General features: G+C 41.4%; 2 protein-coding genes across 2 annotated transcripts in view; both read right to left on the bottom strand.

Annotated features, from left to right (window-relative positions):
- Positions 1 to 2,890, bottom strand: part of LOC128736966 (ubiquitin-like modifier-activating enzyme ATG7) — a 63,590-nt gene extending 60,700 nt beyond the window's left edge. Inside the window, exons 1-5 of the mRNA XM_053831487.1 lie at positions 2,611 to 2,890; positions 2,006 to 2,207; positions 1,604 to 1,947; positions 1,348 to 1,542; positions 993 to 1,137 (exon numbers count right to left, since the gene is read on the bottom strand). Coding sequence (XP_053687462.1) covers positions 993 to 1,137; positions 1,348 to 1,542; positions 1,604 to 1,947; positions 2,006 to 2,207; positions 2,611 to 2,810 — 1,086 coding nt within the window. The 5' untranslated portion in view covers positions 2,811 to 2,890. The remainder of the gene's footprint in view (positions 1 to 992; positions 1,138 to 1,347; positions 1,543 to 1,603; positions 1,948 to 2,005; positions 2,208 to 2,610) is intronic.
- A 6,615-nt stretch (positions 2,891 to 9,505) lies between these two features.
- LOC128735839 (uncharacterized) lies at positions 9,506 to 15,102 on the bottom strand. The gene is made up of 3 exons (XM_053830322.1): positions 13,984 to 15,102; positions 10,757 to 13,078; positions 9,506 to 9,616 (listed from the first exon to the last, which is right to left on the bottom strand). Exons 1-3 carry the CDS (start codon positions 15,100 to 15,102, stop codon positions 9,506 to 9,508), a joined length of 3,552 nt encoding a protein of 1,183 aa, XP_053686297.1.
- Positions 15,103 to 18,662: the final 3,560 nt, after the last annotated feature.

Raw genomic sequence — 18,662 nt, forward strand, 5'->3', positions numbered from 1 at the left:
ATTAAATTTTGTGCGTGCTTTTGTGTACCTATTAGGATTTACCCTTCCTTCAAAGCTTGATCTACTTTACCCACTTATTTCTCGCTGCCAGTACTATCCCATATTATACCCTGCTCTGGCAAGGACTCATTCGTTCCTCTGACTAGTACCACTTAACTATTGGAGGGACTTTTGCACTGTCAAGAGGCTTCAGTGGGTAGATATAGAATTCAGCATGAAGGAAGGGTAAATGAGGGGCCTGAGTATAAACCCATGCCAAAATCCCTTGACATCGAATGGCTTGATTCTACTAAGATTCGAACTCACAACCACTCGCTTGTCAAAGCATACCCGGTAACCTTGCGCCTACGGAGCCCCTCTACAAGACACATTAATGTCGTCCTTCTTGACTGAGCATTAGGCTGTTAGACAACCTGCAATTTGCCGATGCCCACACGGCAATACTGAATGAGGTACTACCTCCATCTGAGGGGTTCGGTACTTCCACTCTCGAAGACAGTTGGTGTAGTTGGTGTACAATACGCACGGTGAGAAACACCGGAGTGTACGAAAGGTATGAAATGATTGGCTCGAAGGGAGAAAACCCACGCGTGTGAAATATTTTGTATTTACTGTGCTACAATGCTGAAAATAATAAAAGTTGTGTCAAAGTCATCAAACCATCCCTGATTTCTTGATCCCTCGTTAAGAAGTGTAGACCTCCACGTAGTGATGATACTGGTTAGAAGACCTTGATTAGGCTTTGATTTGCAATGACCTATCATAAAAACCATTGGTGCCAATTAAAGGGAAACTGTTTTTTCTGTCCAGACTCATAGACCATCACAGTAGCAGTTTGGTCCACTAGCGACAGTCGGTCGTTCGTCATTGTTCGATTGCTAAGTCCCAGGAATCGAATCCGTACCTTAGCCGGGTGAGTTCAAGTCGCACTTGTAATAAATTTGCTCATTGTTCATGTTTAGTATAGCAAATATTTTTTTAAATCAGATTACCAATAGAGAACGGGCGACACCGCAGCCGAGCGTACCAGCACCGAGTAACAAAAATTTTGTTTTACGTATACTTTCCAGATCTAATTCCGGTAGTAGCCTCCATTTCATCAGTGTTAAATTCAAACTTATCGATTCTTTGGCAAGACTAGAAACAAAGAAAAAACGTTATCTACAATAGCGAAATATTTTAATAGTATAATTTTTAGATGGAATACTAGATGTAGTTACGGTTTTCACAAATATATAGCGGTTTATAATCAACATTGACAGTTCTTAAAATACAAATAACATCAAAACCTGTAATCTATGGGTAGTCCTAGCTTATAACAGAAATCAACAGCGTTATTTTACTTACATCATTGGATCCATTGTTTTTGCCATGTCCGCGATTCTTGGTAATAATTTCCCGTTCTCATCTGCTTCCCAGCCAATCCAAGATGCTTCATTCAAGTCTAAATCATTACTTGGCATTTGTATGCGATAAACAATGCTACTTTTTGCATCTTTATGAATACATACGCAATTGATTTGTTTACCAGCTATTATCGGGCTAAAACGATCAGGTAAAAATATGGGAAAAAATTCACAAGTTGAAAATAAATAAATCACACCAGGTCATGTAGAGGTAGCCCAAAAATTGTCGCAACACCCAACTCGGTTTTTCATCTGTAGAATAGTCATTATAACAGAAAAATGTTTCTTCCCAATCGATGTTAAGAAGATTGCTGGATTTATTGCTGTGTGATATTGAGTCGGTAAGCTTTAATATGTTATAGGTCCTGGTATTGTAGATAAAAAACGGTACATCAATCTTGCTTAATTCCGCTTCAAAATTAGATAAACATAGTTCACTAAACATAGTTTTCAATAAACAACATGGCTGTAAGCAACTGTAAGTAAGATCTCGTAGAACTGGAAATGCAAACCAGTAATAATATTTGTTTGTTTTGAAGTCCTGGAAATAAGACAAAAAGCTTTGAAAAGTTTATTATTTTAAAGTTTGTATTCATTACCGAAAAGGAGAATATCATGAATAGCATGAACTGCGAACTGCAATGAAGTTTTTCTTTTAATAATAGATCACGATAGTATTCACTGCTAATTTGTTTAACCAGCTTATTTTTATCGGTATTTCTAAATTCTTCTATTGTGTTTTTATTTAGTAAGATTCCATCGCAGCCTATGTTTGAGAATGAGCTGCTAGTGTTTGTTGCACTGAAATAAGACAAAATTATGAATAAGTAAAAAGCAAAACTTAGATGCTACATTCGGTTTTCGAAAATCGTCCCTCTAGTAGGAATCATGAATCTACAGTCTTCGTAATCGACTGTTAGAATATATGAATACCTAGAAGGTTCGAATATAGGTACGACTGGCTTGTTAGACCAGCGTCGTACATAGAGGCCAACTAGGAGGCCAGCGGTTTATGGATAGGCAATTCTAAAACGAATGATTATGACTGTACCTATATTATGAAATTGAAAAATGACGAATATTTCGAAAAATCTTTCAGATCACTAAAATAATGCAGGTACATATTCGGTATAGGTGGGCACTGGATATGAACAAACTTGTTACTGAACCGAATCAATTATGCTGCAGTTTTAATCTTACTTACGCATTAAAGGCCGTATAGTCAACCTCAATAACAACTCGGGAGCTTGAATCACTGCTAATGGACGCTCGAATTACTTTCGGAGAATCACTGAGTTTATCTATATGCAATTTAACATCTGCCAATTTGTACCAAAAATTAGAATGCACAAAAGATTTTAGAGGCACAAACTTTAAAATATTGCTATTATCTTCTTTCGGCATTTTATTAAGTCTATTATTAAATGATATTTAATATCAAGAGAAAACGCGATTGAAAAGAATGTATAACTTTCGCGACCACACAGTACATCACAGTAACAGGATGTTTGTTTACATTGAGATTGAAGCCAGCCATCAGAAGGTAAACGTTAGCGTTTGTGTTCAGAGCTGCCAAGAACAGGGATGCCAGGTGATTTTTTGAAAAGTCTTCACGAATCAAGGAAAAATGTCTTCATTTGTCTTCCTTCGGCTTTCCGCCCATTTAAATTGCATGGTGAAGACCGTGAAGACCAAGGGCATGGTGTGTTGCTATCAGAGCTGCCATAAATACAGATATTTGTGCATGCATAAATTTGGAACCCTACCGTTTTCTCCGGAGTATTTTATTTTCTTGATCTAATCTTTCAAATAACATAAACAGTTTATGGAGTACTTTAAAATTCAGGAACCTTAGTAGAGCCAGAAATCACAGCAACTGAAATAATTGATGGGTCCCAAATTTATGCATGGACAAATATCTGTATTTGTGGCAGCTCTGGTTGCTATCTCTTTCTCATGTAGGAGTGAAGAGAGCAACTTTCAAATGGTCCTCGGTAAAGGGGAATTCCCAGCAAATTTTTTGGTTCCTGTCAAAATTAACATTTTAGTCCTATGCGTGGGACATCGAAAATGTATTAATTTGACAGCCACTTCACCCCGTATAGGTGAAGACATGTCTTCACCGTCTTCATATGTCTTCAAGCGAAGACATTTCACTTTTTTGTAACAAAAATGTCTTCAAAATGAAGACATGTCTTCACTTCTAGCATCTCTGGCCATGAATACAGATATTTGTGCATGCATAAATTTGGGACCCTACCGTTTTCTCCGGAGTATTTTATTTTCTCGATCTCTAGATAGAATTAACAAAAGGGCGAATGTCGCAAATGTAAACAAAACGGGTGAGAGTTATTTTTTGCTCGGCCAGCATAGGAAAATCAACCCTCACTCGGTTTGTTTACGCTTGCGACATTCGCCCTTTTGTTAATTCTATCTTCATCTAATCTTTTAAATAACATAAATAGTAACCCCGTTAGTTCGCATGAGGAATCGTTCAAACGAACGGTGGCCCACTGTATTCCTACTGCAAAAAGCTTCAGCGAGGTCCACAGCTAATGTCAAAAAATCTTTATATGTGTGCGTGGTGGAATACTTCATGTGCTCATCACCCCACTGTCACAAATGTCATTCCCATACATTTTTCGTGTAGCCACCATCTCATCTAGCCCATAGGGTGTTTGCAGAGTGCATTTGTATTGGAGATCTGTTGGGCAAGCAAAAGTGACAGCTCCATATAAAACACACGGGCTGGGAAGAGCAAAATTTTTTAAATGATTTATTTTCGTCATGTAAAACAGAAATTACAAATTGCTTCATACATATGGCAAGGTAATATACAGCAAAGTTTCGTTAATTGGTGGTTCGTTAATTGGGCGGTTCGTTAATTGGGTGCTCGCTAATTGGGCTATGTGACAACTTGAATGTCAAAATTGTATGGAATTTTCGAGTTTAGAAATTTCTAACAACTGTCACTCGACCCAATTAGCGAATCAGCTGGAGTGCAGTCGTGGCCCAATTAACGAATTCAGGCTGTATCTGTTTATTAAATAAAAAAAATATTTTCAACAAATAAGCTAAGACGCGGTAGCTATGATCAAAAATGTAACTATGACCTAAGTTAGCGGGATAAAATTAAACAAATATCAATAGCCAGCAGTTGCTTTCGGCTAAGAAAGCAATTTATTATGCTAAAACCAATTTTATATTCCGTTACTTTCAACTTGGTTTATGCCGCATATTGCTACAAAAAACAGTATATTTGGGACACCGATTTAACGCGAATTCACCGAAATCCTAGTTAACAAAAGTCAGCATATTTTTCAGAGAACATTTGTCGGTTACTTTGACTATTAGTTAACTATTAGTTAACAAAAGTCAGCATATTTTTCAGGGAACATTTGTCGGTTACTTTGACTATTAGTTGCTTTAAAATGATAAATAACTTTAGAAAAATGATAATTTTATCCAGCACGTTTTTGCTGCATTGAATAGGAAAATATGCAATGTGTGCCCAACAGATGTCTTGCATGTGTGTGTAGCAAAAGCCCTCCTCGGACCAAATGTATTTGTGAGTAGCCCGCTCTAACTTCAGCCTCGGATAAATGTGTATTGGTAAGCGCTCGAACAAAGTTACTTTTTTTCTTTTTTTCTTTTTGTGTCGGACGTGTAGGAAGCGTAAAAAGATGTTAGCCGCATCTTTACCCTTCAGTTTCATACGCCTGGTGCTCATTCACACGCGTCCGGAACGTCACATCACGTAACGTCAAGGCACTCGTGTGAATGAGCTTATTGAAAATGCATGCGACGAACACTGACGGTCCGTTATACGATACGATGCCGTTGATGTTCGCTGACGGTCGGTGTGATTCCAGATTCCAGCTATAGTCGCATTCAAGGGGTTTCCAACAGCAATCATTACTACACACCTTTGAAAAAAGTTACTTTTGATTACTTTAATGATTACTCTTGTAATCAATCTCTTGTGATTACTAAAAATTAATCATGATTACCAATGATTACTTAAGATTATGATTGATTAATTTACTAATTACCATTGTAGGTAATCAATTTCAAATCAAATCAATTAATTCGTAAATGATTACAAAAGTAATCTCTGATTACTACACACTGATACGCCTTACTGGAAACCCCTTGGTCGCATTCGCGAACAAAGCTGAAAAAGATTTTTAAGGCTTTTCACACTTATACGAAATCCCATGCCGACAGTTCGGCCTTCGGCATTGTATGAATGATGCCAAAGCAAAAATACTTCCCTCTTCTCTTTTCTCACATAAAAACCAAACAAATATTTATTAGAGTGACTATATACAGAGTGGCGACAAGTCATCCCAAATGTATGCAATGCGGGTTTTCCAAGGTTTTTCTTTCTCTTTCCTGCATACGCGTTGGATAGGTCGTCTGCTCGATTGGAATGACACTGACAGATAATTATCATTCCAATTTTGACATTGTCGCCACTCTGTATATAGTCACTCTAATATTTATTTATCAGCAACTTCGTATAGTCGCGAATGCAAGGGGTGTCCATGACCCCCGTCACGATACTATTTGTCGACCAACATTTGAAAAGGGCGGATAAGCCAACTGTCAAACAGAACGAGTGAGAGTTCATTTTCCTATGCTGCTCTAGCAAACAATAACTCTTGCTCGGTATGTTTGACGTTTGGCTTATCCGTCCTTTTCAAATGTTGGTCGACATTTTTCCGTGACTAAATCTACAATGTGAAAAATAAGTATTGCTTATGTGTGACTGTGTTGGTGGTTTGTTGGCATCAGGAAATAAATTTCGCTTAAGAAAAAAATTTATGATGAAAAAAAACGCGTATATTCGAATGCGGCGGAGTGTACGTGAGATAAATGTCAGTAATCTCTATACTAAGTGGGAAACCGGGGATCCATAGCATTTCTTGGCCTATCTTTCTGCCCATTTATTTTCAGATCGATACTATAGCACATACTAGGTTTACTGCGGTGGAAAAACAGACCTCATAGTCCATAGACAAGTATTGGCGCTGGCATCGCTGGTTATTTACAGGTTATGTTCTGTTTTGCTATGTACTGTACTACAAATGTCAAACTTGTTTACATTTAACTTGTGCAGATCAATAACAATCATACAGCGTTGGTAGGTTAAACACACTTGAAGATTCTTCTTGCGAAAAATGGCGCGGAAATACTACGTAGTCAGCTGCAGACGTGGCTGCTGATTATATAAAAGCGAGGGGGAACCCAAGGAACAATTTTTGCTTATTAAACGTTTACCCGACAGCTTTTATTCAGCACATGCTGTATAGCTGCTTTTCAAGTATGTCTAAACACCTCTGTTCAATGCTTATACAGTTGGTTTTGGAGAATTTAAGCAGCACAGTGCTGAATATGGGCGTGGAAGATGCGTTTGTATGACTGTTAAGCAACGTATAGTAAAATGTTTATTCAGTACGTATAGATATGTTTATTAAACTTCTGCTGATGACACTGAAGCTACGTTTATTCCACAGCAGTTCAACTTTTAGACAAGCAAAAAGAAAAAAATATGCAGGAAGTATTTTTTTTTTATTTTGTGGGTTTCGCTATTTTCATGGCCATTTTTGTATGCATATATTATAATTTAATAAGAGACTTTAGTAGAAAATCATTGGTTGACTCTAAATTGATCAAGCCTGCCAAATACTTTTTTTATTCACCCGGGTTCGAACTTACATCCTATCGGTCGGAAGCCGTCAACGAACACATCTGAGATAATCTGACATATGACAGGCGCCGAGTTTTCAGCCGATGTAGATTTACCAGCTTAAGTTTGTCAAGTGTGGAACAAAAATGGGCTAAAATACATTTAAGCGCTGAAGAGTAGTTTCTTAAATCATGTTTGGCATCTGCTGTACAAGATTACTTTAGAAGTATTTATTCCGCACATGTTAAACATTTAATAAACTATTTGTACTAAAATAATAAAGCATTTCGCTTGTACCACCAGAAACATAACACAGTCGCAACGCAGAGGACTTTTTTCTTTTGAATATTGACGACGGTAAGCGGTGCTACTGAATAAAATTAACTGGAAACTAGAAATCCAGAATGTTCGGTTAGCGATTGTTCATTTAGTTAGCAGTGATGTGACTAGCAGCAGCAGTGATTAGTTAGCAGCTGAGAGAGAGTCGCGGAGACGGTCTTCTTTTTCTTATGCTTTGGCTGTTCTTCTTCTTCCTATTACGTTTGCTTTCATTTTCGGGCAAATAAATGAAACTTGTGCGTGAACATCTCATTGGACGTGTGAAGTGTGCATTTTATAATAACATATTTTGGTGTTAATTGTCACACGGGCATTTCAGTTTTTGCAAAAATGTTAATTTACAATTGAGACAAACAAGACTAATTCAATTCCGAATGTGTTTTTCACAAAAACACCGGCAGAAAACTTATGAGAATTAACAATACTTTTCCATTGTGGGACAACGATAACGACTGGCTGCATTTGACAGATCGTACTGGCTGCATTTGACGTTAGAATTTTTCCTCTTCGCGAATCTCTCTCAGGTTAGCAGCAGGAGTGATTCGTGTTAGTACCGCAGAGAAGGAGTACTTTTGTCACCCCGTCATGAGTTTACGCAGATAGTCCTGAGCTTCCAGAAAACAAAAAAGAGCAGCGGATGGCACGAGAAGCAGTGGTGTTTTCGCGCACCGGCAGCGGGAGCAGTGGTGGTATCGCCACTATGCCACCCGATCATAACAATTCTGGCGGCTTTAGCCCGACGGAATTCATCTCACTGAGCAAATCCATTGTGAGTAACTCGTAAAGCGTTAAGCAGCCGGCTGCCTTTGGATATAAGTTTGTTAAAGTTAAATTTCGGTACGACGAGGGACAACGATACGCCGAGGGAAAAGATACACACCGTACAGACAACACTTAAAAGGATTTCCACGACCAGCAAAGATTTGCGGCGGCTAAAAGTGGTTATGCAAATGTTTTCTATTCTTAATGTACCAAAAAAAAAAATAAAATAAAAATAAAGTGTACCTAACATAAATTTAAAGCATAAATTATAAAGTGTAAAGTATAAAGTGTCATTCAAGTTATTGGTGTTATTGGCTGCCATCAAGCACCTTTTATTCCACACCTGCTCTTGGTGGTGCTACTGATACGTTTGTACGACGATTATTCGACACATATTCCACAATTCCTCTTAGCAATGCAGCTGATGCATTTGGGCAACTTTCATTCCACTCTTATTCCACACTCGCTCTCAGCAATGCTGCTGATAAGTTTGCGCAACGCTCATTCCACACTTATTCCACTTTTATTCCACACCTTCTCGCAGTAATGCTGCGCAACATTTATTCCACTGTTATTCCACACTTGCTTTCAGCAATGCTGCAAATTCGTTTGTACAACATTTATTCCACTGTTATTCCACTTTTATTCTGCACTTGCTCTCAGCAATGCTGCTGATACATTTGCGCAACGCTCATTCCACACTTATTCCACTATTATTCCACATTTGATCTCCGTAATGCTGCTGTTACGTTTGCGCAATGCTCATTCCACTCTTATTCCACTTTTACTCCACAATTGCCCTTGACTGGCACGTTTGCACAACGTCTATTCGACATGCATTTTCATGGTAGCTTTTAAGCGACCATTATTCCACACCTGCTGTTAGCCGTACTGCCGATACGTTTGCATAACGTTTATTCGACTCTTATTCCGCATTTATATAACAACGTATAGATGTTGATTAGAAGCTAGAAAAAATATAGGTTATGACGTCTAAACAAGACAATTCAGCAAATTCGCTTATTCAGCACCGAATGCTATCAAACAACTCTTATTCCACACCTGCTTGTTTAGGTGCTGCCGTTTTGTTCCTTGGGAAGATACTTCATAATATTTATCATATATTAATATATTACGCCCCATTAAAGCCCTATAAATGTATAAATAAATGTAACTTTATAGGGCTTTAGGTTATATTATGGGTGGGAAGGGTCAATATATTAAGGTTGAAAAAATATTTCCATAGGGAAAAGTAATATATTTTCAACAGTGTCTTGCCCCTCGTATAAAAGTCTATTTTATAAGTCTATTCGAAACGGATTGAGTCCCGAATGGATGCGGACAAACTGCAAGTGCTTTCAGTTGTCGAGTCGATAACGTCCTGCATCACAATTTGCAGCAGATTTTTACCGGTTAGCTGAAACCGAGGGGCAAGACACTTCATAATATTATCATAATATTAATATATTAGGCTCTATTAAAACCCTATAAATGTATAAATAAATGTAACTTTATAGGGCTTTCGGTTATATTATGGGTGGGAAAGGTCAATATATTAAGGTTGGAAAAATATTTCAATAGGGAAAAGTAATATATTTTCGACAGTGTCTTGCCCCTCGGCTGAAACATAATTTCAAATATACGACAAAATAATGTGGACTATCGCTAACTTCATGCGCTGTTGTTTTTTTCCAGCATTAGGGAATTGGTGAAACTTTCCACAATTGAGCGCTGGATCGTACTTTCATTTAACCGCAACCCGATAAACTGACTGGGGCAGACATTCGGCAACTTCTCGATGGTAAACATGAGCACGAAAATATCCCAAATGAAAATAACTGCTGCTGTTCGGAACTGAAAATTTATAAGTCCTTGCAATCTCTCTTTTAAAGCTGATCAAAACTGTAATATTTTTATTTAGAATAAGTTTTAAACACTTTTTAATCAACTGAGAATCCACTTACAATTATAGTATTCAATCCGATTCCTCTTGCAGACGGATCCACTCCTTTTATAATTGACACTATAAATGCCTATTTTAATTTTGTAAATAGTGTGTAAGTGTTTGTTACATTTAAGTTTTAGCAAGTAAGATATTTTAGATATTTAGATTTTAGATAGATTACTTACAGTTTTATAGGTTTTTTAATCGTGACAATGTTCAATCTTGTAATCCTTTGTTCGACTACGGAAACCAATCTTTTGTATTTTGTCTTTTGTAAGCCTGTTTAGATTTAGAATTGTTTTAACTAGAATAATCAATTTTCTGTTTTAACTTACGTGTGTAGTACTTACAAATTGATAAATATCTATCTAGATTAAGTTTTTATCCACTGATTATTTAATAAACCGCACTAAATAGCTCGCTAAATATTTTATAGACTCACTAGCCGTTCAACAGCCTACTTAATTCGATTGTTTTTATTTCTGACGTTTACATGGGTTTCCTCTTTTTCACTCGATCAAGATCGAAGATCGACTCATCGCATTTACTCAGCGACTCACACTTATCGACAGGGGCTAGGCAGTGCGCCCAGTCTATTCGTCCTCAACATACCCCTGCCCGTGATCCTGTACCGGAAGCGACTTCCGACTCAGCGTCACCATCTCGAATTTCCAGCACTGCTAGGTTCGCTGTAGCTCGTTTGCTGATACCACTTGTTGTTCGAATCCATGCCTGTCGAACTCTCCCGTCACTGGATATGATTGGCTCTTCGACAACGCCACGCACCCAGCACTTCCTTTTTCCACCTTCTACCACATATACAAGATCGCCTGCCTTTAGTTTCCTTGCCTCGGCGAACCATTTAGAACGTTGGTTGACTGACGGAACATATTCACGGATCCATCGTCGCCACATATCTTCCGTTAACTGTTGCGATCGACGATACGAGTCCCTCAGTGCTCCCGCCGGGTTCACAGGTGGAGCTCCTTGCCACGGTTCATTCGGCGTGAGCGCTTCAGCTTCATCCGATTCCTGCGATGCGTAGACAAGAGGTCTCGAGTTGACGATATCTTCTGCTTCTGCGATTGACGTCAGCAGAATTTCATCCGTCAATCGTCTGCCATCATCCAATGCCACTAGTACATCTTTTACGGACCGGACAAGCCTCTCCCAGACCCCGCCCATATGAGGGGTGGCTGGAGGGTTGAACGACCACTTTGTACGTGCTGACGTCAATTCATTTGCACACTCTTCGTCGATATCCCGAATCTTGGCCGCTATCTCCTTGCTAGCTCCCTTAAAGTTCGTCCCGTTATCAGAAAAGAGCTCCAAGGGAGGACCACGATAGCTAATGAAACGACGGATGGCCATGAGACAGGATTGCGTCGTCAACGAATGAGCGACCTCCAGATGAATAGCCCGAACTACAAAGCACGTGAAGATGACGATCCACCGTTTATCGCTGCGTCGACCTGACAATACCGTAAAAGGGCCGAGATAATCGACACCAACGTAGCTGAAAGGACGCAGGTGGGGGGTCAACCGTTGAACTGGTAAGGAAGCCATCCTAGGAATCTGCGGTCGATTTCGGTTCACCTTGCACCATATGCACGATCTCGCAGCATCTGCGATAATTGCGCCGACTTTCGGGATCAGGAAGCGTTGACGAAGCTCTATTTTCACCGTTTCACGGTAGCCATGTCCGAATCTTTCGTGGAAATGCTGCACTATTTTCGCCGTAACACCATGTTCCCTCGGCAGGATGATAGGGAAACGAAGATCGAACAGCAGAAACTCGGCTCGTTCCGAACGACCTTCTGAGCGAATGATTCCTTGGTCGTCGATAAGCGGAGTTAGCTTGTACAGCAAGCTAGATTTTTCGACCTGTAGCCATTTGTCTGCTGGTAGTTCCCTATTCTTCAGGAGAATCTTTATTTCTGCACCGTACGCCTCGGCCTGCGCCATCTTCATCAGTATTCGTTCCGCTTTCTCGAACTCACACTGCTGCAACGAAACTCTCACAACTGGATACGTTTCCGCCTTCAACATCTTCGCCTGCCCCGGTGTGGCTCTCAACGTCTCTAGCGGCAATCCCTTCACCTTTCTTCTACAGTTTGATAGAAAACGGAATACTGTCGCTACCGTACGAACTAACACCGTCCATTTTGACACTCGCTGGATATCAATCACGGCAGCTGGGAGTGCCACATCGTGAATTAGAAGATGCGCCCGCAACTCTTCCTTCGTTGACGCTTGCGGTATTTTCTGCTTCGGCCAGTCTTCTTCTGCGTTGTACATGAACTCCGGGCCGTTAAACCAGATGTCGGCGGAGCTCATTTCTGGATCTCGTGTCCATTTTGTTAGTTGATCCGCCACGTTTAACTTTGTGGGGATCCAATGCCACTCCGGAAGCCTACTAAAGGTCAGGATCTCCCCGATGCGCAGACCGACGTACTCTTTATAACGCCGCTGATCCGACTTGATCCATGAAAGCACAGTGGTCGAGTCCGTCCAGAAGAACTGTCGACTTATGTTGAAGGAATGATTCTTCCGCACCACTGCTGCCAGTCTCGCACCCAGAACAGCTGCTTGCAACTCCAGTCGCGGAACGGAGGTCGGTTTCAGGGGTGCTACTTTCACCCGGCTTGCCACTAGAACACACCTTACTTCACCGTTCACTCTCGCTCGAAGGTAGGCGACACAACCGTAGGCTCCCTTGCTTGCGTCCGTTAGGATGTGGAGCTGAACGTTCTCGATGTCGTCGAACTTGGCATCCCCGAAGTAACTACGTGGCACCTTGATTGCGGCAATTTGAGGTAGTACTTTCGTCCATCGCATCCATTTTTCAAATGACGTATCGTCCACTGGATCGTCCCAATCGCAACCAGTCCTCCACAAATCCTGAATCAGCATCCTTCCGAACAGGGATGGCACCTCCTCAGAAGAAAAAAAGAGAAGAGAAAAATTCAAACTGTGCTCAGTCTTCAACGCGATTTATTCTGCTCCGTTTCATTTTAACTGTGCTCTTTCTTACTGAACGCAGTTGTATGAGCAACCGCACACTGTGCTACTCATTGAGGAGAATGTTAATACACTTTGAACACGTTGATGCGATGTGCTGACGTATGACAACTACGGGTAGTTTTAACATGGGTAGTGCGTTGAGAAAAAACGACGATTGTCAGTAGCGGTCATTGCCATCAGAAAAATATTAATCCATAAATGCAGTTGAATCATGATTCTTACATTTAGTATATTCAGTTGAGTTTGGCTGCTCGTGAACGCAACTGCATCATATGGTTAGGCATGTCACAACGGCAACAGTGCGGAAAATGTTATTTAGATATGGCAACATTTGAATTCCCATACATTTGCTTCTTGACGCGCACCAACAGGGAAGTCCCATTATAAACAAAGGCAATTCTCCGCTAAGATTCAAAATTTAACGACTTTTGATTGTCTTGACGCCTCTGAGTCTATAGTTGCTGTTCGCGCACCGGTTGTTTTGTTTCCACGTTTACTGCTGTAGCTACCGAGAGGACCGGGAGCAAAACCGAAAGTTGCTCATTTAAAGAGCGCATTAAGAAGTTTTTCTGTGCGTCAGTTTTTCTCATTGTGTTTAGTTTGTTTCTCATTGTGTGGATTTATTTCTCATTTCTGAAAGCAGTTCTGCTCATTGTGTTGAACAAAAAAAGTTGCACTTTTCGCACAATGAGTGAGGAAATAACAAGCCTGCTTCCGAACATAGTGAATGGCGAAAGAAGACCTTGCGGATCGAACATGGACATCACGCAGCTCAATACTATACGCTTCGTTGGCCTTTCGATTCCCTGGATTACAGGCTGATATTCATCCCGCACGGCGGTAGAAAAGCGAAAAACGTCTTCAGTTGGATCCCAAATAATCCCCAGCACACGTTCGACCATCGTATCTTTATCCCGATTGAAGTGAATGGGTTTTTGAGACGACTCACCAATGTTTTGCAGGAACTCCGGCGAGTTTGATACCCAATTCCTAATGTAGAACCCGCCGCGAGAGTGGATGTATTTTACATCCCTGGCCATCTTGGTAGCCTGCTCCACAGAGTCAGCGCTGTCGTAGTAATCATCTACGTAGTGATTGTTTACTACCGCCGCCGCAGCTTCAGGAAACTCCTCCGCAAACTCAGACGCGTTCAGGTTCTTGATGAATTGAGCTGAACACGGAGAGCAGGTAGACCCGAAAGTAGCGACGTCCATTACGTACACCTCGGGCTCGTCAGTTGGGCACGCACGAAAGAGGAACCTCTGGGCCGGCTTGTCTTCGGATCGGATTCGAATCTGGTGATACATCTCCTGTATATCGCCGCCGAAAGCAATGCGTCGTTCTCGAAAACGATTGATCACCGTTGGGAGAGATTGCAGCATATCAGGTCCTGACAACAGCTCACTGTTCAGCGACACTCCGTTCACGGTTGACGCCGCGTCCCAAACTAGACGTACCTTCCCCGGTTTTCGTGGATTTAGCACAACGTTCAGCGGAAGATACCATACCTTCGCTCGATTCGGTTCCGCTAGCTCCTCAGCCGTCGCTTTATGCGCGTAGCCCTTGATAACGTAATCACGTATTTGCTGATGCACATTTCGGTGTAGTTCTGGATCTTTATCTAGCTTCTTCTCTAACGCTTTCATTCTCCGAACGGCCATGGGATAACTATCAGGAAATCGTCGCACGTCGTCACGCCACAGCAGTCCCGTTTCAAATCGGTCACCTACTTTTACTGTAGTAGCTTGAAGGATTTTCCGTGCTCGCTGATTCTCCGTCGACTCAAGCAGCCCTGCGGAAGCGGCATTGGTGTCGTCTAAAACGTACTGCTCACGGAGTAGATCGTGAAGGCCTTCGTTTGAGATCGGATCAAATGCGTGGAAATTCAAACGAGTCTCAGCCGTCGGTGCGTGGCGCTCTGGTCCGTATACCATCCATCCCAGTTTCGACCGCACTGCGATCGGCTCTCCGCACTGACCCACGCGCGATTCAAGAGGAGTGAATACATGTAGGTTATCTAAGCCTACACACTTAACAAAAAGCACCGAATTCGGTAAAATTTTACCGAAATCTAAACAGCTGAACGTTCGGTAAAAATTTCGATGGTGCCAATCGACGTTTACAGATCATTAGTAATGTTTGGTGCAATAAAAAATTTTACCGAACGTTCAGCTGTTTAAATTTCGGTAAATTTTACCGAATCGTTTAAGTGTGTATGATTATTCCAGGTTCGGTGTAATCGTAGCTTGACACAGGCACATTTCGAAGGTGCGGATAGCGAGCGGCCATTTCTTGGCGTTGCAGGCTTTGTTTCGGCAGCTTCAACTCCGCTACAGTGCGCACATTCATCAATGACAGCATTTGCTTCGATCCCTTAGCCGATAGCATTAGATCCATTCTCTGGGATGTATTCTCGTACCGCTTAACGTTTCCGGTCCACGTTACCACCAGCGGCTCAGCGAAGCCCTTGGCGTCTAACTGCTTTGCGACCGACTCCTCTACGAGTGTGGTGGAAGAGCCTTGATCGAGGAAAGCTAGTGTATCCAGCGCGCGATTTCCGAAGTAAACGGTAACTGGAACCATTCGGAAAATTATGGTCTGTCGCTTTTGGCCATACGCATTGCATTCCACCTTGGACAACTGAACAGCTTCTTCCACGCGGTGCAGCAACGGATGATGTTCGCCTTGGCAACCTCCAACGTTGCATCGGACTTTGAAATTGCAGCGACTTTTCCCGTGGTTGTTCATACAGAGAGCACACAGTTTATTTCGTTCCACCACCTTCAATCGATCAGCCACTTGCATCTGTTTGAAGTCGTCACAGAACCTTAGTTTATGGTCGGTTCTTTTGCAGACCCAACACGGTTTGGGTCCCCTCGCTGCTGGAGAGTCGTCGACTATGTTGGGATCGGTATTATGGACATTGACGAACTCTTTCCTCTTTTGTTGAACTCTATTGAACGAAGATGGCGATGGAGACTCCTTTGAATCTAGAACCGGGAACTCCGATACCTCCGAAACGTCGGACACGATGTCGTTCATAAAATTAGTGAACATTCGGAGAGGCGCGCCTTTTTTCCCTCTCTTAAAGCGTACCCAGTCCAACTTATAGTTCGCAGGAAGTTTCTCTATCAACTCTTGGACCAGCATTGGATTGTGGAGGTGTTCCCTTAGCTTTGCAGCTTCCAAGTGGTCACACAGTTGCTTCACGGTGAGCCCGAATTGGATAAATGTTTCCAACCGGTCAGCTCTGGGAGCTTGCGAGTTACGAACTTTAGCGAGTAATGTTTTTAGGAGTTTTTCAGGCTTGCCAAAAAGACGCCGAAGATCTTCGATGACATCCGGGACCGAATCCGGAAGAACCAACCTGCTTCTTACAGCTTCTAGTGCGTTCCCCTGCAGACAATCCTGTAACCGTTTGAGGTTGTCGAGATTAGAAAAACCGCAGGCCTCCGTCGTGAACTCGCAGCTGCTAATAAAAATTGGCCAGACTTCCGGTTCGCCTTTAAACACAGGCAATTGTTTCGAGATTGCCTGCCTAGCGGCTATATGCTCCGCTGTCAATTTCGTTGACTGTCGGACACTTCCCTGCTTGTGCATTCGCTCTATCATTTCGATCCGCTTACTCTGACATTTCCCCGTCCTATCTCGCTTGGCGACACGCACATTACGTAGTAATTCCTCATCTTCGCTTTCTTCTTCATCGTCTCCTTCTTCATCTTCTTCGCTTTCTTCTTCGTCGTATTCGTCTTCTACTTCTACTTCTTCCTTCTCATCTTCTTCTTGCCGCACTTTCTTGGCTGCGGCCTTCGACGACTTTTCTCCTGCACTTGAACTTTTCCTTGTAACTGGCTTCGAACTTTCTCCTTGTTTATTCAACCAGAACTCCACCTTCTTATCGAAAGGCATATCCTTTTCTTCTTTTCGCGCATCACCAAAGGCTTCGTCTTCTTTTGAATACTGCCTGACGACGTTTTTCTTCGCCTTCTGGAACTCTTCCCGCATCTTCCTACGTTCCTCCAAAAAAGCCGCTTCTTCCGCCAGTTGTTCCTCGTACATCTTTCGCTCTTCCTTCAGCTGACGTTGCTTCATCTCCCGCTCTTGTGCCAGCTGCTTTTCACGAAGTTCCTTTTCTTTCTGCCTCCGCTTTTCCTTCAACGCTCTCTCTAATTCCATCTTTCTCTCCTGCAAGATCATTTCCTCTTCCAACTGCCTTTCCTTAGCACGTTGTTCTATCTCCAAGTTTTTCAGCATAACTTCCAACGACATGTTCGATTCTTGTACCGATCCTCCGACGGTTTCTTCACTTTCGGAACTTGCAACTCCTTAGTGCAGTTTCTACAATTCCAGTCGTGATCCTTCACCGCTTCCGTCACTCCAGCGCAGGAATAGTGAGCCCAAAGTTCACATGTATCACACTGTACCATGTCGCATGCGAAATTCGGAGCATCGCAGAACATACATTCCTTGGCGGATTCCATCTTTTGAGGTTATAATTTTTTGATAATGTTCGGAACTGAAAATTTATAAGTCCTTGCAATCTCTCTTTTAAAGCTGATCAAAACTGTAATATTTTTATTTAGAATAAGTTTTAAACACTTTTTAATCAACTGAGAATCCACTTACAATTATAGTATTCAATCCGATTCCTCTTGCAGACGGATCCACTCCTTTTATAATTGACACTATAAATGCCTATTTTAATTTTGTAAATAGTGTGTAAGTGTTTGTTACATTTAAGTTTTAGCAAGTAAGATATTTTAGATATTTAGATTTTAGATAGATTACTTACAGTTTTATAGGTTTTTTAATCGTGACAATGTTCAATCTTGTAATCCTTTGTTCGACTACGGAAACCAATCTTTTGTATTTTGTCTTTTGTAAGCCTGTTTAGATTTAGAATTGTTTTAACTAGAATAATCAATTTTCTGTTTTAACTTACGTGTGTAGTATTTACAAATTGATAAATATCTATCTAGATTAAGTTTTTATCCACTGATTATTTAATAAACCGCACTAAATAGCTCGCTAAATATTTTATAGACTCACTAGCCGTTCAACAGCCTACTTAATTCGATTGTTTTTATTTCTGACGTTTACATGGGTTTCCTCTTTTTCACTCGATCAAGATCGAAGATCGACTCATCGCATTTACTCAGCGACTCACACTTATCGACAGGGGCTGGGCAGTGCGCCCAGTCTATTCGTCCTCAACAGCTGCTTTAGCGACCTATTTCGGCGTGATAGCCGGTAACTCTGCGGGCGGCAAAGACTGTACTTATTCCAACACCAGCAGCTGCTCCCGGCACCCTCAGCGATTTCGAAATAGATAGAAATTAAATTTAAGCACGGTCGAGTGTTTGCATAAAAGGAATCCGTTTAGACGATTCACACTATTCCGCAAACACCGACACCGAACAGCTGTTTTTGGTAAACGTAAACATACTTTTGACACTTGTAGCTCAGAAAGTGCTGGCTGCTGGCTGAAGATGAT

This window comes from Sabethes cyaneus, chromosome 2, assembly GCF_943734655.1.
Source record: "Sabethes cyaneus chromosome 2, idSabCyanKW18_F2, whole genome shotgun sequence".
Lineage (NCBI taxonomy): Eukaryota > Metazoa > Arthropoda > Insecta > Diptera > Culicidae > Sabethes > Sabethes cyaneus.

What these genes read in the sequence shown, in the direction of transcription:
- LOC128735839 (XM_053830322.1), bottom strand. Translation starts at nt 15,102, where the DNA reads ATGGTATACGGACCAGAGCGCCACGCACCGACGGCTGAGACTCGTTTG. An exon ending in TGCGGGATGAATATCAGCCT is followed by an intron (nt 13,079 to 13,983) that starts GTAATCCAGGGA and finishes TCTTCTGAGGAG; the next exon opens with GTGCCATCCCTGTTCGGAAG. An exon ending in GTACAGGATCACGGGCAGGG is followed by an intron (nt 9,617 to 10,756) that starts GTATGTTGAGGA and finishes CCTCGGTTTCAG; the next exon opens with CTAACCGGTAAAAATCTGCT.